Consider the following 22,060-nt stretch of genomic DNA (forward strand, 5'->3'; position numbering starts at 1 on the left):
ATATATATATATATATATTATATATACATATATATATATATATATATATATATATATATATATATATATATATATATATATATATTATATATATATATATATATATATATATATATATATATATATATATATATATATATATATATATATATATATATATATATATATATATATATATATATATATATATATATATATATATATATATATCTAGCCCAGATGAGACAGCGGAGTCAGGATATGTAATGCATAATGCATATTATCTTTCTTTTCAGGTTTGATCAACATTAGTGATGTAGACAAAAACGCAAGGTTACAAATGCAAAAGTGCGATTTATGGCATCCGTTTTCTGAAGGGGAACTAATTTTAAAAGAAGGGTTTGTAAATAAACGTAAAGGTGCACTTTATGTTCCGCGGCGACGAATGCTGTTACTTACAACTGGACCACGACTTATTTATATAGACCCTATACAGATGATTAAAAAGGGCGAAATTCCATGGAGCAAAGAGTTAAGAGCCGAGGCGAAGAATTTCAAAATCTTTTTGGTTCATACGGTAAGTTTACAATGATTTTAAAATGATTTACATTACCTTATCACAACACAATTGAGCGATCACAATAAAATTCTAAAAAGCGACAGAATGGTTCATAAAACCCTTTAAATTTTTCGGTGCAGCAATGTTATAAAATGTTTTTTTCCCTGAAAAAGTCGGCTGGTGCGAATTAGATAAAATAGCAAAGGAACTGCGAAGAGAAGAACTGCCTTTTTTATTTGGCAACTTACATATGACAACTTGTCTAATGTTGTCAAGATAGGCTATTGAATACCGCAATCAAAAGGGCTCGGTGCAAGAATGGCCCAATTTCAATGCGCTGAAGATTTTCACAGTGATTTTTAATCGAAAATTTCAAATTTGCAAATTTTGTTACAAAAACATGGCTTTGTTAATTTCATACAGTCTCATTCATACAAGATTCAGTGATTATAAACGGCGAATTCAAGGTCAACAATACCTTGGTTCCGTATAAATATATTCCAGAAAATAGAAAAGAACAAAAATTATTCTATTTACAATGTTTCATAAAACGAATATTTTCGGTAGTTTTCGCTTTTCTTTTATATCTCGAAACAGGCTTGAGTTGGACCATTCTTGCGTTGAGCCCAGCAATTCAAAGCCACTTTTTAACATTATTTATTCGCAGAGGACCTTACATTTTACACAGTTCTTAGTCGACTTTTGCAGTACACCGTGACATGCTCTAAAAACTTAAATTTTCGATGAATGTTTGTGTTTATCGCATTAATTACTTTATATTACATTTTTAAAGAATAGAATATTTGAATCTAATGACATATACAAATTTACAAATGAACAGTTAAGAACAATTTACAAGCTAAGACCTAATTTTTAACCATGAGATTACATAGTGTCTAGATGTGTTTTTTCGCACTCTCTATCGTCAATGTTCTAGGAATTGTAACAGAAAGTTCCACCTTGGTGTCGTGTCCGAAAATATTTTGCTCCATCAAACTCCTATTCTTTTATTGGTCGTTGCTTTAGCGGAGGCTGGAGCTATCGTGTCCGTTTTCATCAACTTCTTTCCTAAAACTGAAGCTGGATTCCCTGTCACAACAACCAAGGCCTGCTGATTCAAGATGGTTAATTTTATTGGACTTTTTTGTATCATGACAAAAACAGATTATGATTCCATGATAAGTCAAAAGTTCAACATTATTATAATTTTTATTCCTACTGTACTCACTCATTTCCTACATCTTCCTCCTCTTCTACTTTATTTGTTAATGTGAACTAAAAAAACTTCCGTTTAGCATGGTTTTTGTGTGACAGTGATATTCATTTTAATAATGCGAAAAATCCTGATTGATAGATTCTGACCTATTTGCAACAAGTAGCTCTTCGTATTAAATTTTTTGATGTTCTCCAATTTATTTGTATGCCTTTTACTTTTCATTTTTAGTACAGATTTTGGTCTCCTTACGTTGTATAACTTGATTCTTATTTACGTTTTATTGCTCATTATATTATCTTTTCTCTTCATTAAAATATACTCTTCATTCTTAGCTTTTAATCTTTACGCTCTATACTACACTTTGTAATAATTTATCTTTAAACTTTAATCTGCGCCGTACTTTCTAATCTTTACACTATTATGTTTGCTTTTTCTTTTTCCTCTTTGCGCTTTACTCTTTACACCTTACTTTTTGCTCTACTTTGTTAATTCTTACTCTCCCCTCTTTTATTTTTCTTCTTTTCTTGGCACTCTTTATTTTGTGCACTTTGATCGTTACTTTTTGCTCTTTAGTGTTTTCTCTGTACTTTTTAGTTTTTACTCTTTATTTTTGAATGTTAATCATTTATACTTTATTTTTTTATTTACACTTTATTCTTTGCTCTTTTCTATTTACTCTGTATCATTCACACTTTATCATTTACACTTTATTCTAACACTACTCTTCAAAAAATATTTCTTTTCTCTTACCCCATTGAACGAACGTCCATTAATCCGTCATTGAATCATATGAGATCTTCATCCCATTTCTGCAACTGACCACCGGCCCTCACTCAGCATAGTTAATTTCATTTTCTACTTTTTGCTCTTTAGCCTTTACTTTTTATACTTTACTCTTTGCTGTTTACCCTCTCTTTTTTACTCTTTGCTCTCTTTACCACTTACGCTTTACTCATAACTTTATTCTTCACCAATTTTACTCTTCACTCTTTATTGTGTACATTTTACTTATTACTTTTTAGTCTTTACTCTTTACTTATCTTCACTCGTTAGCCATTTTTACTCTGTGCACATATTTGTTCTTTACTTCTCTTTACACTTCATTATTGATTCTCTACTCGTCAAGCTTTACCCTTAACTTTTTACTCTTTACGCTGCACATATTACACATATCTCTGTACTCTTTGTTCTACGTTTTTTACTCTTTGCTTTATCTTCTATCCATTCTGCTCTTTACATTTTGTCTTCACACTGTACTCTTTATTATTTACTCTTTTCAATTTAGACTTTACTCTTTACTTTCTACCATTACCATACACTTCCAAATTTCACGTTACACTTTGGTGTTAGCTGTTCTTTGCTCTTTACTCCACAGAGTTTACTCTGCTATTTACTCTTTGCTCTTCATTCTTTACTCTTTACTCTTACCATTTACACTTCACTCATAACTTTACACTTCTTTCTATCACTCTTAACTCAAGGAAACAAACAATTTCGTAAATCATGGCGCGCGAGAGTGCATTCCTTTTCTATTTTCGGCTGTAAAAAAACCGAACCATAACAACGACCAGACGCTCGCATGATTCAGAGAGATTGCCAATTTCCTCGCTTTGATACGTTCCGTTGATACGGAACTATTAATATCACTCATATACATGCCACATGCCTGTAACATTACCACTCGGAAGAACACAATCGCCTTTTCGCTTAGTTGATGCCATTCGAGAGAAAAGCATTTCCATTCCAGGTAATGGACTACAACATAGATACGCTTAGTGCTAAAATATTCATATACAGAGGACTTTGACGCTACTGTATTTGGCCACTCGAAACCAAATTATTCCTACTCCAAGAAAGCACTAATAAAAAATACCACTCAGGGTTACATTCCCCCCCCCAGAGGACGATGAATGGTAGTTCACCATACATTTCCAGCGAGTCACAGCAGCTGTGAATAAAGAAATCTATGATTTATGTACTATTCACCCTTGTGCTATTTATTTTAAAGACGAAGAATTGGACGATTTTTTAAGCTAGATTCAAAAATACACTATCAGCTTTTTTCGGAATCCGAATACAATTAAATGGAGAAAAAAATTAAAAAATCGTTATACACGTGTAAAGCAAATTTCGGGAACACAGTCATTTCATAGATTTAAGCCTCAAAATGAAAACTAATAATATATTGTCAAACGGTATTCATTTTCGACGGAAGAAATATATGTTAAATTGTAGCTAAAGAAATGAAATGGCTTGTGAAAAATAAAACGAATAAAGTTATAAAAATGTTTTACTTATTTCTCTTCATGCTTCTTCTGGATTTTTGATGCAAAAATAAATAATGCCGAAATATGACCCTTTTAAAACCACCATAATTTTTTTTGAAGTTGAATTTCTAACCAAAGATGACGCTCGGTAAAAATATTTTAAACGCGAGGGTCTGCAATGTCTAAATTTTTGCCTTTCTCTTATAGAAAGGTTATGCAATCACTCTGAAAATGGCAACATAATCCCGGCCCGGAGGGCCGAATTTCACATCCCATTCGACTCAGTTCGTCGAGATCGGAAAAAGTCTGTATGTGTGTGTGTATGTGCGTATGTGTCAAATAATGTCACTCATTTTTCTCAGAGATGGCTGGGCCGATTTGCCCAAGCTTAGTCTCAAATGAAAGGTGCAACCTTCCCATCGGCTGCTATTGAATTTTGGATCGGTCGGAATTATGGTTCCGGAACTACGGATTTAAGAGTGCGGCCACACAGAAATTTGCCATATAAACCATAGGAAATTTAAAAATAGAATTTTTTTTGATGCTAAATGTCTTTAAGGTGCATGAAACGTCGAGATTTGATGCAGACTCGAAAAAATTTTGACGAAAATTTACTTTTTTGGATTTTGGCACATTTTTGCCTTTCTCATATAGAAAGGTTATGCAATCACTCTGAAAAACGTCAACCTAATCCCGGTCCGGAGGGCCGAGTGTCATATCCCATTCGACTCAGTTCGCCGAAATCGGAAAAAGTCTGTATGTGTGTATGTGTGAGTGATTGTATGTGCGTATGTGCCGAATAATGTCACTCATTTTTCTCAGAGATGGCTGGACAAACTTAGCCTCAAATGAAAGGTGCAACCTTTCCATCGGCTGCTATTGAATTTTGGATCGATCGGAATTCTGGTTCCGAAATTACGGATTTAAGAGTGCGGCCACACAGAAATTTGCCATATAAACTATAGGAAAAATTAAAAATTGAATTTTTATTTTCGATGCTGAATGTCTCTAAGGTGCATGAAACGTCGAGATTTGATGCAGTCTTGAAAAAAAAATTGACGAAAATTCACTTTTTGGGATTTTGGCACATTTTTGCCTTTCTCATATAGAAGAGTTATGCAATCACTTTGAAAAACCTAATCCCGATCGGCCAAATTTTTATTTACTGGCATAAGGTTTTTGGATTTTAACAGGGGCGTAGTTGATGGTATACGGAGAGGGGTTACTCCTTTCCTCTACTGTTCTCTCCCCTCCCTTTAAATTACCTTAAATCACCCGTAAGACCCCCACCCAATCCAGCCCTCATACCCCCCCACCACCCTCTCAACCCCATCATCTTCAAACCAACACTATATCACAAAGCATACCAAATTAAGCTGGGGAGTCGTTCGTTCGTGGGATTTTCGCCCTCCATACACACCCACCCCCGCATGAAAAAATGAGTTAGCATGCAGTTAATATTGATCTAATGCTGATTAGGCTAATGGAGTATGATATTTTTTGTTTCAAGTGTTTCACCGTCGACACGTAGCTAATCAAGTTCGTGGCTGGCCATTGTGTATAAGTGCAAAGTGTACTAAGAATGTAATGGACATTTCCACAATTATGTTGAACATAACCAGCCACCGAGCCATAGTTTAGAGAAATGGGAAAGGCAAAATTGCACCGGTAGGTGGATTAAAACAGGTTTTTTCTACGTGGTTAATGGACAGCTCCCAGGCTGAAACGAATGTTGCACCCAGTTTGTAAGTAAATCATTCTTTATTCACAGCTGCTGTGACTCGCTGGAGGTGCATGATGAACTACCATGCGGTTTCATCGTTTCCATGCATGTTGGGTGTATACAAAGATTTTTTATTTTCAAAAAATTATATCTCCGAAACCTTTAGATCTAACTCAAAAATATGTTTGGGGAAAATGTGTAGAATTGAATGATCTTTCAAATAAAAATATAAAAGTATGGAGTATTCAAGGACCCTCTCAGTGAAAATCAAGAAAAACCATTTAATGCGTATTTTGTTCGTACAAAACTCAATTTTTTTTAGTTTAATATTTTTTCTTGAAACTACACTTAAATACCTTTTATTTAACCTATAACCCATGAAAATCGGTTCAGCGGTTCAAAAGTTATGAATTTTTAAAAAATTCAACTTTTGAAAAATCATTTTTTGAACCAGTCTAACGTGGAAAGGGACACCCTAATGACGAAATAAAAATATATGTATCTAATATTTTTCGGTAAGGAACGATTCTACCAAATATTGCAGAATTCTGAGAGATCGTATAACTTTTTCATGGAATTGCTATTCCATGATTACATAATGTCTAGATGTGCTTTTCGCACTCTCTATCGTCAATGTTCTAGGAATTTTAACAGAATGCTCCACCGTGGTGTCGTGTACGAGAATATTTTGCTCCATCAAACTTCTGTTCTTTTATTGGTCGTTGCTTTAGCGGAGGCTGGAGCTATCGTGTCCGTTTTCATCAACTTCTTTCCTAAAACTGAAGCTGGATTCTCTTTCACAACAACCAAGGCCTGCTGATTCAAGATGGTTAATTTTATTGAACTTTTTTGTATCATGACAAATTGCTATTCCATGAAAAAAATTAATACGGTCTCTCAGAATTCTGCAATATTTGGTAGAATCGTTCCTTACCGAAAAATATTAGACACATATTTTTTTATTTCGTCATTAGGGTGTCTCTTTGCACGCTAGACTGGTTCAATAATTCGTGATTTTTCGAAAGTTGATTTTTTTTAAAAATGCAGAACTTTTGAACCGCTGAACCGATTTTTATAAATTATAGGACAAATGAAAGGTATTTAGGAGTTGTTTCAAAAAAAATTATTAGCTTTAAAAAATATTGAGTTTTGTACGAACAAAATACGCATCAAATGGTTTTTCTTGATTTTCACTGCGAGGGTCCTTGAATATTCCACACTTTTATATTTTTATTTGGAAGATGATTCAATTCTACACAACATCTCCAAACAAATTTTGGAGTCAGATCTAGAGGTTTCGGAGATATAATTTTTTGAAAATAAAAAATCTATGTATACACCCACATGCATGGAAACGATGAAACCGTATGGTAGTTCACCATACACCTCCAGCGAGTCACAGCAGCTGTGAATAAAGAAATCGATGATTTACTTACAAGCTGGGTGCAACATTCGTTTCAACCTGGGGGCTGTCCATTAGCCACGTAGAAAAAAAATTAGACATTGCAGACCCTCGCGTTCAAAATATTTTACCGAGCGTCATCTTTGGTTAGAAATTCTACTTCAATAAAAATCCTGGTGGTTTTAAAATGGTCATGTTTCGGCATTATTTATTTTTGTATCTAAAATCCACAAGGAACATGAAGAGAAATAAGTAAAACATTAAGTTTTAATTTTGTGTTTCGAATTCATCTCGTCAGTAACTAGCACCATCTGGGTGTTTAGTTAGACGAGGTATCTAAACTAGTACCCAAATTAGCACTAGTTAGACACAAAAAAAAATTCCAAACAGTTCACACGACACATGTGAACTTTCAAAGCAACTGACTTGTCCCGAGTGATGTCCCGGGAAGCAAGCACAGAGGCTCAGGTTTGCTGACGAGAAAGCGAAAACGAACTCTTGTCTTTTGGCTCGGGAGCCAAACGCCTGGCATTATGCAATCTTAAATTCCCATAAGGGAAAATTGGACTGAACCACTTTGTGCATTAAGGGCACAAAACCTAACTTAAATTAAGTTTTATTTTTTGTGTTTCGAATTCATCTCGTCAGTAACTAGCACCATCTGGGTGTCTAGTTAGACGATGTATCTAAACTAGTACCCAAATTAGCACTAGTTAGACACAAAAACAATTCCAAACAGTTCACACGACACATGTGAACGTTCAAAGCAACTGACTTGTCCCAAGTGATGTCCCGGGAAGCAAGCACAGAGGCTCAGGTTTGCTGACGAGAAAGCGAAAACGAACTCTTGTCTTTTGGCTCGGCGTATGGCGTAGTGGAATGAAGTCATAGCTTGATGTGGCTGAGTTGGGGTTGTTTGTTATTTTGGTGCTAAGGGTGTATGTGCTATAATGGCTTTGGTTCCTTAATGTGTAAATTGTAACAATATGATTTGATTTTATACGAGATTACGTTTTGCCTTTCTCATATAGAAAGGTTATGCAATCACTCTGAAAAACGTCAACCTAATCCCGGCCCGAAGGGCCGAGTGTCATATCCCATTCGACTCAGTTCGTCGAGATCGGAAAAAGTCTGTATGTGTGTGTGTATGTGTGTGTATGTGTGTGTGTATGTGTGTGTGTGTATGTATGTGCGTATGTGTCAAATAATGTCACTCATTTTTCTCAGAGATGGCTGGACCGATTTGCCCAAACTTAGTCTCAAATGAAAGGTGCAACCTTCCCATCGGCTGCTATTGAATTTTGGATCGATCGGAATTCTGGTTCCGGAATTACGGGTTTCAGAGTGCGACCATACAGAAATTTCTCATAAAAACTAGAGGAAAAATTAAAAATTGAATTTTTATTTTTGATGCTAAATGTATTCAAGGTGCATAAAACGTCGAGATTTGATGCAAACACGAAAAAAATTTGACGAAGATTCACTTTTTTGGATTTTGCTCATTTTTGCCTTTCTCATATAGAAAGGTTATGCAATCACTCTGAAAAACGTCAACCTAATCCCGGCCAAATTTTTTTTGACTCGCATAAGGTTTCTGGATTTTAACAAGGGCGTAGTTGATGGTTTACGGAGAGGGGTTACACCCCCCCTCTACTGTTCACTCCCCTCCTTTAAAAATCTCCTTAAATCACCCCTCAGACCACCACCTCATACCCCTCCCTTTCAACCCCATCATCTTTAAACCACCACTATATTACAAAGCATACCAATTTAAGCTGGGGAGTCGTTCGTTCATGGGACTTTCGCCCTCCTCACATACCCATCCCCGCATGACAAAATGAGTTTGCAAGCAGATAACATTGATCTAATGCTGATTAGGCTAATGGAGTATGATATTTTTTTGTTTCAAGTGTTTCACCGTCTACACGTAGCTCATCAAGTTCGTGGCTGGCATGCCATTGTGTATAAGTGCAAAGTGTACTAAGAATGTAATGGACATTTCCACAATTATGTTGAACATAAAAAGCCTCCGTGCCATAGTTTAGAGAAATGAGAAAGGCACAATTGCACCGCTAGGTGGATTAAAACAGGTTTTTTTAGTCTATTTTTGTGTACTACTACTAGTTTTTTTTTGTTTTGGTGTTCATTATTTGACAATGTGAGTCTAAAATCTGTTTTACAACATAGGGTCCTTCATAGAAAGGGTTTAATTTTTTTCTGTTTTCTATTTTTAAGTAAACTGTATCTTTAATTTTCAATTCTATTGGGTTTGTATCATTTTCTGCTGTTTCTGTTCTTTTTATCTTTTGTGAGTTTAACCTACTTTGTGCTATTTCGTTTCATTTTTGTAAATTAAATTTTAATTCGTTATTGTAGTGCTCGAAGTTGTATACTGATTGGGTTCCTTTCTCGACGATTTCTTGTGGTAGTTTAGCTTTGTTTCCGAACACTAGTTCATGGGGGCTGAATCCATGGTCTGAATATGGGGTTGTATTATAATTGAAAGTGTAAAATTTTAACTATTCATCCCAGTCAGTCTGGTGTTCATTAATAAAAGATCTTAGATACTCGTTTAAACATCTGTGATTTCTTTCTAATGCGCCGATTGTCTGTGGGTGGTAGGCTGTACTGAATCTTTGTTTAATTTGTAATGTTTTGCATATTTGCTCAAAGATTTCATTATTGTATTCGGTATCTTGGTCTGAACGTAACACTGAAAATGTACCATATTGTAATATAAAATCGTGTACTAGTGCTTTGGCTACTACATTTGCTTCTTTTGTTGGGTCTGGTATAAATACAACATATTTTGTTAAATCGCATTGTATACTACCTAGATATCGGTTATTGTTATTGCTTTTTGGTAATGGGCCTACAGTATCTATTGATATTACTTCAAATGGGTGAGATGGAGATGTCGTAATAATTTGTTTTTCTACCGTGTGTTTTATTACTTTGTTTCTTTTACATAGTTCACAGTTTTGGACAAATTCTGCTATTGTTTGTTTCATATTATTCCATTTGGGACCATCCATAAATGACGTAGCATTATATGGGGGAGGGGGGAGTTTTGTATTTTGTGATGATGTGTGACGACAGGTGGGGGTAGGGGGTCATGTCATGCTACGTAGCTTTTTTAAAGGGGAATAGGGGTTGACCTGATGTCACGACAATCTTACCGGTTTCATCTTACTAACATCGTTTTTGATTTTTTTTAAATTTTTTACGGGGACAACGAGGGGGGTGAGGGTTACCGTCAAGCTACGTAATTATCAGGGGGGGGGGTATATGGAATTTTGTGACGAAATGCTACGATGGGGGAGGGGGCTGTTAAAAATCACTCAAAAAATGCTACGTCATTTATGGATCATCCCTTTGTATATTTCTCTTAGTTGTAAGTATAGTCTGTGTTGACCTATGCATCCTCCGGTCGGTGTATTATGGTAGTCGTGTAGAATTTTCTTGATTTCTGTAATTTTCGTTATCAATGTTGGTGGTTTATATAAAATTATTTCTATCAAATGTACTTGTGCATTCGAGATTATTTTAAAGTTTTCAATTGATATCATTTGGAATAAATTGTCGTTAATAGATAGCGCAATTTTTTGTTGGTTAAGGTTTTTCAATATTTCTTCTAATTTTTGTAGTGCAAACTCTAACGTTTGACTTCCGTTTAATATTTGCTTAATTTGAGCGATGTATTTCTCATTTTTCTTTATAATAAATATCATTTCTTTCTCATCGATTTTTGTTTCTAGTTTTAATAATTTGTTAGTTTCTGATGTGTTGTTGGTCATGTACGTCGAGAGGTGATCGATCTCTTTCGGTACGCTATCTTGTTGTACTGGATTATTTAATGGTTTACGAGTCATAGACCTCGTTGTTACTCTTAGTATATTTTTTAGTTCATCCGATGTTGTCACTATTCGCGATAAAGCATCGGGTCCTACATTTCATTTGCCTGAGATAAATTCTATTGTAAAGTCATATTCTGCTAAATCAAGACGCATCCCGATCAGAACATTATAACAGAAAGCTATCAAATTTATATCTCATGTTGATATATATTACTCTCTGTGTTATCTTTATGATATACCGATCAGGAATGCAAGCAAGCTTATATCAAGATTATATCTTCTATAGCACCATTGGATTAATAATATGATATTAATGTACGCATACAACGATGATGTTACAGTAAGTTAAATATTCTTTCACAATTATCTTGAATGCTAACGGTTACACAAATGACAGTATATTTGCTTATAGACTGAAGTCTCTTTTTATGCGTCGTAATTCAACTTTTTAAAGCGAATTTTCGAAGCTTTTGATTTTTTTGATTTGGATTTTCAAAATTCCGCGTTTTGAGTATAGACAAGTTTTAGATGCAATTGGTCAGAGAACTTGTCAGTGAGCTGTTTGATTGACTTACTTGGTTGCAGTTGGATTAGAAGATGACATTGCCAATTTTCTGAGACACTCGTCTGACACATATCTTCGAGTAGGAGGCGTATGATTTAAATGTTAAAGCCATTATCATAAAAAGCTTTGGAATCGTGAAGTCATCAAAGAACTTTTTCTAAAGATTATAATATTCCTATAAAACTTATTTCGAAGAATATGCAGGAAGTAACAAGCAGTCCAGATGAAATAAAGAAACGTGAATTGAAATCAAAAAGCATTTTAAAACTAGTTTTTATGGCTTTGTCTAATGAGTATATAATTAATTTTCCTCTAATCTATGCTGCATATTACGAAAATGAATTTTCAGGTCACAAAAAACTATCTGATATATTATACTGATCTCCAAAATTTTCGTAGCGTATTTTGAGGATCTTGATGAGACTTTCAGTGCGATTTCTCCAATTTATGCAGGTTTTTATGAACACTGAAACCATATCCAGTTTGTGGGTTTCTAGTTTGTGCGTTTTTTGAATTTCTAAACTATCGCGACTTTCCTATTTTATCCTCCGCATAAAAAGTGTTTGAGTTTACTTGAGTATATTTGGTTGAACTGACAAGTGATTTGAATGCGTTTTAGATAATCCTTGAAATATCTAAAAACTTTAATGCAAAAATATTGTTAATTTCCTCCTTAAAATTTAATCAAATTTGGAAAAAAAGTGTAACAGAAAAAACATGAAATATTCAAGAATCCGTCCCATCGAAGAAACATCAACAATTTCTCGAATTTGCACATAAATCTGTTATATTCGCAGTTGATAGATATATATTCTATGAATGATTTGCATTTCTAGCAATTTATTAGGTGCGAGATAGTTGTACTGGTTTGTTTAGTCTTCCCCATATCAAAAATGCCAATAACAAATCCCCAAAAGAAACTTTGAAACCTCAAAACACATTTGTTGCTTTGAATCTATGCGGAATCCTAAATAAGATTTGTCGTATTCTCCGTAAAATAATGTACGTAAAATATCCGCTCAGGGATACCATGTCGCGTCGACATTATTTCTAAAAACCACGTAAAACACGTTAACGTACAAGAGAAGCGCCGAAGCGCACTATTTAGAATCTAAAAATAGCCCCTCTTTCCTAATCTGGAAAGATATTATAAAGCTATTCAGTCTATCGTCATATAGACAGCTGTATTGGTGAGTAAAAATGAATAAAAACAAAGCGTATGGCACCAGGAAAACAAAGAGCACTTAGGCTTGGGCAAAGTTCAATGTGTGCGTTCTGGAAACGTCTTCTGCATCTATAATCGTTTTTCCCTTGACGGAAGCGTGGAATATTATGCTAACATTAAACATCAGTCGAAAACAACGTCGTTGGTTCATGCAGGAAACTTTCCCATCAAACTCAGAATGCCCAGGTTCAAAGCGGCAATATCGACAAATAATAATCTGCGTGTCATATATTCACAATAACAATCAGCCAGCAGGTATGCAATCATTTGGCAATGCTATAAAAGCTTTTGATGCATGAAGCTTTTTGCTCCCAAAGCAAAAAGCGCCTTAATGTATGCTTTATTTTTCTCGTATTCTATTTTTAGACGTGCACGCTAAAATCGTTGATATTATACAATAAGTAATACAAGCTATGTTGGGGTCAATTATGCTATCTCATGTTGTTATGATCGTGTTATATTGCTATCAACGTTTGTTATAAATGTGATATTCGTAGAGAATTTTTTGTTAGAATTTTTGTTATTTTAACACCTAACGGTTTCTGCTTTATAACAAAATTTGATAGGAAATTTTTCGTAACAAAATATCAGCATGAGTTATAATTGTGTTATTTTCTCCTGGTCGGGATTCTTGTTAATTTAGAAGTTGGGTTTTTCATTCCGAACAGATAAACCAATGGTCTGTGGTCTGTTCGTACTGTAAATTTTCTTCCATATAAGTAAGGTTTAAAGTAGTTAATAGCCCAATTAATGGCTGTTAACTCTTTCAAAATAACAGGTTTATTTTTTTCACCTGGTTCAAAAGTTTTTCTGGCATAGGCTACTGGTAAATTTCCATGTTTCTGTTTGTTGAGCTAAAACTGCTCCGCATCCTATGTCTGAAGCGTCTGTCGTGAGTATAAATTCTTTTGAAAAATCTGGATATTGTAGTTTTACATTTCTTACAAAAGAAATGTATAGGATTCGCTCAAACTTTGAAAACTTTTTCCGAGGCCCGGAGGGCCGAGTTTCATATACCAATCGACTCAGCTCGACAAATTGAGACAATGTCTGTATGTGTGTGTGTATGTGTGTATGTATGTATGTACAAAATGTCATGTAATTATCTCAGCAATGGCTGAACCGATCTTAATGAAACCAGTTTCAAATGAAAGGCCTAACGTTGCCATTTGACACTATTATTTTTGATTTTCGATATGTTGTTTACTTTCTGATATATGGGCAATTTTGTCTAAACACGGCAGGTTTTTCGCAAATAACTTTCGAACAATGGAATATTTTCTCACAAGTTGCACATAAATTGAAAGCTTGTAAAAATACCTTTCTAACAAGCTATAGATTGTCAAAATCCGTGCACGAGCGGCGGAGATATTAAACATTTTGTATTTTTATTCCTCGCTTACTAATTTTCACTAACTAAAAATGATATTGTTTCATACAGAGTATTGCTTTACTGATGTTCTAGGGGCAAAACTAAACCGATTTTGAATATCGGGGTATGAAAACACATCTACGTGATTCAAGGAATTCGATGTTGGGAACATTTTGTGAATTACCTCTATAATAAAATCAAAAATCAATATACAAGTTCACGTCAAAGATAAAAAAAATGTGTTGATAGTGAAACAGCGAGCTCTAGTATTTATCCCTTGGATTAGGCATTGCGTTCAGTCATGTGGTAAATGTTGGATGGTATATCAATACACAGATCAAAAAGTAATTCACCTAGTAGTGAGATAAAAGATTTCTCATATAATTATACTCGTGGCGTCACCGAAAGCAATTGTATGTTTCAAACCCAAAACTCTAGCGAAAATTTAGCTCTTTTGCAAGATTTAGGTTATACTGGTTATGGCACAAAAAGTACTACTTACATTATTTATGAAAATAATGTAAGGAATCAATATATCGCATAATATACCTATAAAAATAAGGTCACTGCCTTAACCATCATTTGCCATTCCTCACACGCCCCCCTCCCCATCTCTCTCTCTCTCTCTCTCTCTCTCTCTCTCTCTCTCTCTCTCTCTCTCTCTTTCTCTCTGTCTCCCTTCTATCGCATTTATCTAGCTATTTCTGTATCCATTTCTAAGTTGTGTGATAAGATCTTCTGCCAATCTGAAATATTTATTAATTGTAATTGCGAAGGTTTGAGAAAACAAAACTATTTTTTGTCTGCTGCTACATCAACTCAACTTTAATTCAATTGTATTCAAAGCCTGTATCTACGCTATAATTAAGGCTTCATGGCTATATCAGAAAAATATTTGGCTTAATTGGGTAATATGGATGTTTAACGATGAAAATTTTCAAAAGAGACATTCCACGTGCGCTATTTAAACTATTCGTATCTCTATTGAATTTTGAATGAAACATATGCTCAAAGACTGAAAGCTGAAGCCAGCAGGATTGGAATTGCCATCAACGTTTCGAAGACAAAATACATGAGAGGAAGAGGTTCTAGAGACGACAATGTGAACCTCCCATCCCGAGTTCGGATTGACGGTGACGAAATCGAGATGGTCGATGAATTCATGTATTTGGGCTCACTGGTAACCGAAGACAATGATAACAGCAGAGAAATTCAGAGACGGATCTTGGCGGGAAATCGTGCCTTTTTTGGACTCCGGAGGACGCTCCGGTCGAACAAAATTCGCCGCCGCACGAAGTTGATTATCTACAAGACGCTGATTAGATCGGTGATCCTCTACGGCCACGAGACCTGGACTATGCTCGTGGAGGACCAACGCGCCCTTGGAGTTTTCGAACGAAAGGTGTTGCGTACCATCTATGGTGGCGTGCTGATGGAAGAGGAACGTGGCGCAGGCGAATGAACCATGAGTTGTATCAGATGCTGGAAGACATACCGCATACCGCAAAAATAGGACGTTTGTGGTGGGCTGTACACATCATGCGAATGTCAGACGACGACCCGGTGAAGATGGTTCTTGAGGGTGACCCTACAGGAACAAGAAGACGGGGCGCACAGCGAGCACGGTGGATCGACCAGATAGAGGACGACCTGCGGACCCTTCGAAGACTGCGAGGCTTGCGACAAGCAGCAATGGACCGAGTGGAGTGGGGACGGCTTCTGCATACAGCAAGAGACAAAAAGGCTCTAGCCTGAACGGTTAGGTAAGAATATGCCCAAATATGTCATGTGAAAACTAAGAACAACTTTTTTGTAATGATATTATTGAAAATGCACATTCGTTGTATTGGTACGAACTTTCATGAAAAATAGCGGATCAAAGACCAAAAATATCCACAAATTAGATCCAGAAAAAGAAGTCTCCCAAAGTACCCACTCTCGATGGGGGATGCAACTACAATGTGTCTTTTAACTTATCGTCGTCCATATCTGGATATACTGAGTAGTTTGAACCATTTCTTTTTCACAGTATTGGATTGTATAGGACTTATTTATCCATATTTCCTGCACGAGAATTCCAAACGAAACAATGTGAAAGCTATAAGAATGAATGGAAAGAGACTTCATTGCAATCAACTGAATTCATGGCTTTTATGCTATCGACATAGCCTAGACATTTCACACTATTTACTTCAATGCAAATAAAAACTTTGAAATATCTACCTATCTCATTCATGAATCGCATTCTCCCTCTGTCGTTCTCTGTTCAAGGGGCTTGAAAGCGTGACCTTGTCTCACTTTACTATATTCAATTGCGCGTTAAAATACTGGACCAGTAAATTCTGTTCTGCACATAAATCTTTTTTCGGGAATATGTGACCAAAAAGTAAACTTCGAATTCCAAAGCAAATTGAACGTTTCAGGTTCCTGATAAATAATTAAGGGCCAACAATAGAGTAGAAACACCAGATAATCTTAAAACGACGTCGTCAAGTAAATAAGCATGCAAACGAAAAGAATAAAACCAAAAAAGACGGAAGCCCTAGAAAGTCCATTGTATAATTATTAGCCTTTTCTCAGAAGATGGGATTTTCAAAAACATTTCAAAACTTTCTGATGCAATGGTTCTCAAATTCGTACAATCCGGTTTATTCATTTTCTTTATTCAAAAATGTTTTTTAACTTTAAATATATGATCATTTCATTTTAATTACTTATTCCATTCAGCATATATTTATTCGTTTTGTTCATCTGCGTCATTTTACTTATTTTATTCGTTTCATTCTTTGGATTCACTCTGATCAGTTTAGTTTTTTTGTGCATTTTACTCATATTATTCATTTAATTTATTTTATTCATTGTTTTCATTGTATGCATTTTATTTATTTTTTCCAGTTTATTCATTTTGTTCAGTTTCTTCATTTTAATAATCTGACTACTTTTTCAGTTTTAATCATTTCATCCAAATAGTTTATTTGATACAATTAAATTTAAAGAATATTATTTTATAACCTTTTACCATCGTTTAATTTTTCATTTTAATCAATGCATTTTATTCTGCTAATTTTCTTCTTTTTATTCATTTTATTACTTCAACTCATTTTGTTTATTTGATTCCTTTCTTTATGCATTTCATCTATTTTGACGTAGGACTTACGTCTTTCTTTACTATACTGGGTGTCATTTCAAAATTTTCAAAACGGATGCGTTACGTACACTTTGAACTCTAATAACTTTTCTCCTACTCAAGGAATTACTAATTTTGTTTCATAAATCGAAAGGAAAACGTTCAACGCTTGCTATTGATACCTTGTTTGCTATGTAAAACTTGTTTAAAAAGTTCAAAAACTACTTTTAATGCGAATCAACATTAATGCTAAAACCTATAAATATGGGTGTAACAGTTTTTCTCAAAGCCAGACGTGTGTAAGCCACAGAGCAGAACACACGTACGTGTGCTGCTCAACGAGAAGCTGCATTTTGACCACCAACCAAATCATAGCTACTGCCTTATCGCTGCCAACCAAGAACAGTCGTCGCCCTGCGTGAAATTCATTGCTCTCAGAAGTGGACAGAGTTACTAATTCGCAAGCTGCTCTTCCAGTGCCTGGTCCGTGAGATTGCACAGAATTTCAAAACCTACTCTTCCGGAGCTCAGCCGTAATGGCCCTTTAAGAAGCCAGCGAGGCCTACCTGGTTAGTTTGTTGGAAAATACCAATCTGTGCGCTATCCATGCCAAGCGAATAATCATCATGCCGAGCGGGAAACGGCGAAATAATATTCACAACAAACGGTCCTTATTAGGACCACAAAATCGTTCTCAGAAGAATTACAATTGAAATTTCCATTTCGTGCTTTGGAAAATAACTTCCCTCTTATCGGGTTAGTTATTTTCTATAATAATATCCGAAAAATGTGCGATAAAACCAATAAACTGACCAATTGGACGGAAGCAATAAAATACCTACAACAATTTGAGTCAGAAAAGTGATATTAACGGAAAAATGCTTCGATCGTTTCTAAGTGTTTGGCAGCTGAAGTTGCCGATTTGTTTTCCAACGTCAATTATTTGCGCTGTGCTGTACGGAACAGATTTTTGCGCGATTTGTTGGGAAATAATTAAAACAATTGTGTAGTAGATTCCGTAGATTTTACCGTAAATTTTGATAGAAATGATTTTGTAAAAGCATTAATTAGCCGTGCTTTGAATGGTGGTTTTTGCAAATCTTTCTAGAACATTAGTGAATGTGGAATGATGAAAATATTTTCATTTGTCGCACAAAGGGATGGACTACCATCTGCACTAAGAAGTTTATAAAAGAGATCGCATTCCGATATACAATGCTCATTCGATGTGAGCTGCGAAAGGGGAATGTTCGTGTATGTACGCAGCAGATGCGAATTCGGGCAAGGTTCGAATCGTTAGCCAGGATTCTCGTCTGGTATCACCAAACATAGTTATCTACAAACCGTTCTTTTTAGGATGAAAACATAATGGAGAAAGAATTGAATTAGAAAGTTCCATTTAATAACTTGCATTGAGTGTGCGCCTGTCAAGTCTGCTGTACTTTAGCAGTGACACATAAACCAATGTTTATCGAATTAATCTACAAACCCGTAGGTTTTTGCAAATCTTTCTAGAACATTAGTGAATGTGGAAACCCTGCTAGTAAGCGAATGCCACGCCAAAAAAAATGATGAAAATATTTTCATTTGTCGCACAAAGGGATGGACTACCATCTGCACTAAGAAGTTTATAAAAGAGATCGCATTCCGATATACAATGCTCATTCGATGTGAGCTGCGAAAGGGGAATGTTCGTGTATGTACGCATCTGGTGTATGTAATCGTCTGGTATCACCAAAAATAGTTATCTGCAAACCGTTCTTATTAGGATGAAAATATAATGGAGAAAGAATTTATTTAGAAAGCTCCTTTTAATAACTTGGATTGAGTTTGCGCCTGTCAAGTCTGCTGTACTTTATCAATGACACATATAAACCAATGTTTATCGAATTAATCTACAATGCAAATCTTACTAGAACATTAGTGAATGTGGCAACCCTGCTACTAAGCGAATGCCACGCCAAAACGAATGATGAAAATATTTTCATTTGTCGCACAAAGGGATGGACTACCATCTGCACTAAGAAGTTTATAAAAGAGATCGCATTCCGATATACAATGCTCATTCGATGTGAGCTGCGAAAGGGGAATGTTCGTGTATGTACGCATCTGGTGTATGTAATCGTCTGGTATCACCAAAAATAGTTATCTGCAAACCGTTCTTATTAGGATGAAAATATAATGGAGAAAGAATTTATTTAGAAAGCTCCTTTTAATAACTTGGATTGAGTTTGCGCCTGTCAAGTCTGCTGTACTTTATCAATGACACATATAAACCAATGTTTATCGAATTAATCTACAATGCAAATCTTACTAGAACATTAGTGAATGTGGCAACCCTGCTACTAAGCGAATGCCACGCCAAAACGAATGATGAAAATATTTTCATTTGTCGCACAAAGGGATGGACTACCATCTGCACTAAGAAGTTTATAAAAGAGATCGCATTCCGACATACAATGCTCATTCGATGTGAGCTGCGAAAGGGGAATGTTCGTGTATGTACGCATCTGGTGTATGTACTCGTCTGGTATCACCAAAAATAGTTATCTGCAAACCGTTCTTATTAGGATGAAAATATAATGGAGAAAGAATTTATTTAGAAAGCTCCTTTTAATAACTTGGATTGAGTTTGCGCCTGTCAAGTCTGCTGTACTTTATCAATGACACATATAAACCAATGTTTATCGAATTAATCTACAATGCAAATCTTACTAGAACATTAGTGAATGTGGCAACCCTGCTACTAAGCGAATGCCACGCCAAAACGAATGATGAAAATATTTTCATTTGTCGCACAAAGGGATGGACTACCATCTGCACTAAGAAGTTTATAAAAGAGATCGCATTCCGACATACAATGCTCATTCGATGTGAGCTGCGAAAGGGGAATGTTCGTGTATGTACGCATCTGGTGTATGTACTCGTCTGGTATCACCAAAAATAGTTATCTGCAAACCGTTCTTATTAGGATGAAAATATAATGGAGAAAGAATTTATTTAGAAAGAATCTACAATGCAAATCTTTCTAGAACATTAGTGAATGTGGCAACCCTGCTACTAAGCGAATGCCACGCCAAAACGAATGATGAAAATATTTTCATTTGTCGCACAAAGGGATGGACTACCATCTGCACTAAGAAGTTTATAAAAGAGATCGCATTCCGATATACAATGCTCATTCGATGTGAGCTGCGAAAGGGGAATGTTCGTGTATGTACGCAGCAGAAGCGAATTCGGGCAAGGTTCGAATCGTTAGCAAGGATTCTCGTCTGGTATCACCAAACATAGTTATCTACAAACCGTTCTTTTTAGGATGAAAACATAATGGAGAAAGAATTGAATTAGAAAGTTCCATTTAATAAGTTTGCGCCTGTCAATTCTTGTATACATTTACCAGTGATTCATATAAGCAAATGTTTATCAAATTAATCTACAAACCCGAAGGTTTTTGCAAGTCCTAGAAAATCAGTGAATGTGGCAATCTCATTCGACATGAAATTTCCAGTAAACATTCATTCAAAAAGTGCATTGGCTCAAATTATCCATGAATGTCATATGATATGCCCAAGTTTAGTCCTACGTCAACACCGCGGTTACGTCCCGGACATTACCCACTCCTAGTTTTTTACTTTATTCATTTTGTTCATCCATTCATTTTATTCATGATTGATGATCCATTTCATTCATTTGATTCATTGTATTCACTGGATGAATTAAATCAATTTGATTCATTTCATTCATTTGATTAATTTGATTCATTTGATTCATTTGATTCATTTGATTCATTTGATTCATTTGATTCATTTGATTCATTTGATTCATATATTTAATTTTATGCATTTCATGCTCAGTTATTCCTTTTATTTCAATCAATTTGTTAGTATGAGTCAATTTATTCTATTAATCTTATATTGCAAATGAAGATTTCGACTGTTACGGTGTATATAAGATTTATTTTAACGGCTTTGTCAGTCTTTTGATAAATAATGGAACGAATTTTAATATTTGTCCGACGTTTCGAACAACAGCAGATTAAAATAAGCACCAGACAACAGCAAACCGTGAGCATATTCCACTCAAACGTTAAAGACAAAATCGAAACCAAAGATCAACATAATGTTATCTACAAAATACCATGCAATAGCTGCTGCTTTTGCTATATTGGTATGACAAAGAACAAATTAAGAACAAGACTAGCAGGCCACAAAACGAATGTAAACAAACTAGACCAGCTGATTCAATCAAACGCGCACATTGACGAGATAGAAAATTTGAAAGGCAAAACAGCACTGATAGAACATAGTATTGATATGGAGCACAGGTTCAATCTAGAAAACACAACTGTAATAGACCGCACTTTCCACACCGCCACACTCCCATTCTTAGAGATGTGTCATATTTACAACACCCCCAACACTGTCAACCGCCGTAAAGATGTTGAAGGTCTCAACACAACTTACGCTGGTATACTACACTCGTTGAAAACACACACCAAAAAAAAAATAACGTAACGTTGAACAATCTCTTGCTTTCTCTTTCCATCTAAAGAGCCAAATGTCAACAATATCGACTATTTATCGATGCCCAAAACTATGACCGCCATTGCACACACAGTATCTATATACAACAGGGCGCAAGGAGTAGATACAACAGGGCGCAAATAATCGAAATAATAGGTTCAACCAAAATTGATATTAGGCGACTTGTAAGCAATATTTCAAAATTTATATTTTTATTTTATTTTTTACAACTTATGGCACATATT

At 35.2% G+C, this 22,060-nt stretch overlaps 1 protein-coding gene across 5 annotated transcripts in view; it reads left to right on the top strand.

The window, feature by feature from the left end:
• Positions 1–22,060, top strand: part of LOC131683228 (3-phosphoinositide-dependent protein kinase 1) — a 615,616-nt gene that overhangs the window by 101,033 nt on the left and 492,523 nt on the right. For all 5 annotated transcript variants that reach the window (XM_058965065.1, XM_058965066.1, XM_058965064.1 and 2 more), the window contains one exon: positions 276–556. In XM_058965065.1, the coding sequence (XP_058821048.1) occupies positions 276–556 (281 nt within the window). The remainder of the gene's footprint in view (positions 1–275; positions 557–22,060) is intronic.

This window comes from Topomyia yanbarensis, chromosome 2, assembly GCF_030247195.1.
Source record: "Topomyia yanbarensis strain Yona2022 chromosome 2, ASM3024719v1, whole genome shotgun sequence".
NCBI lineage: Eukaryota > Metazoa > Arthropoda > Insecta > Diptera > Culicidae > Topomyia > Topomyia yanbarensis.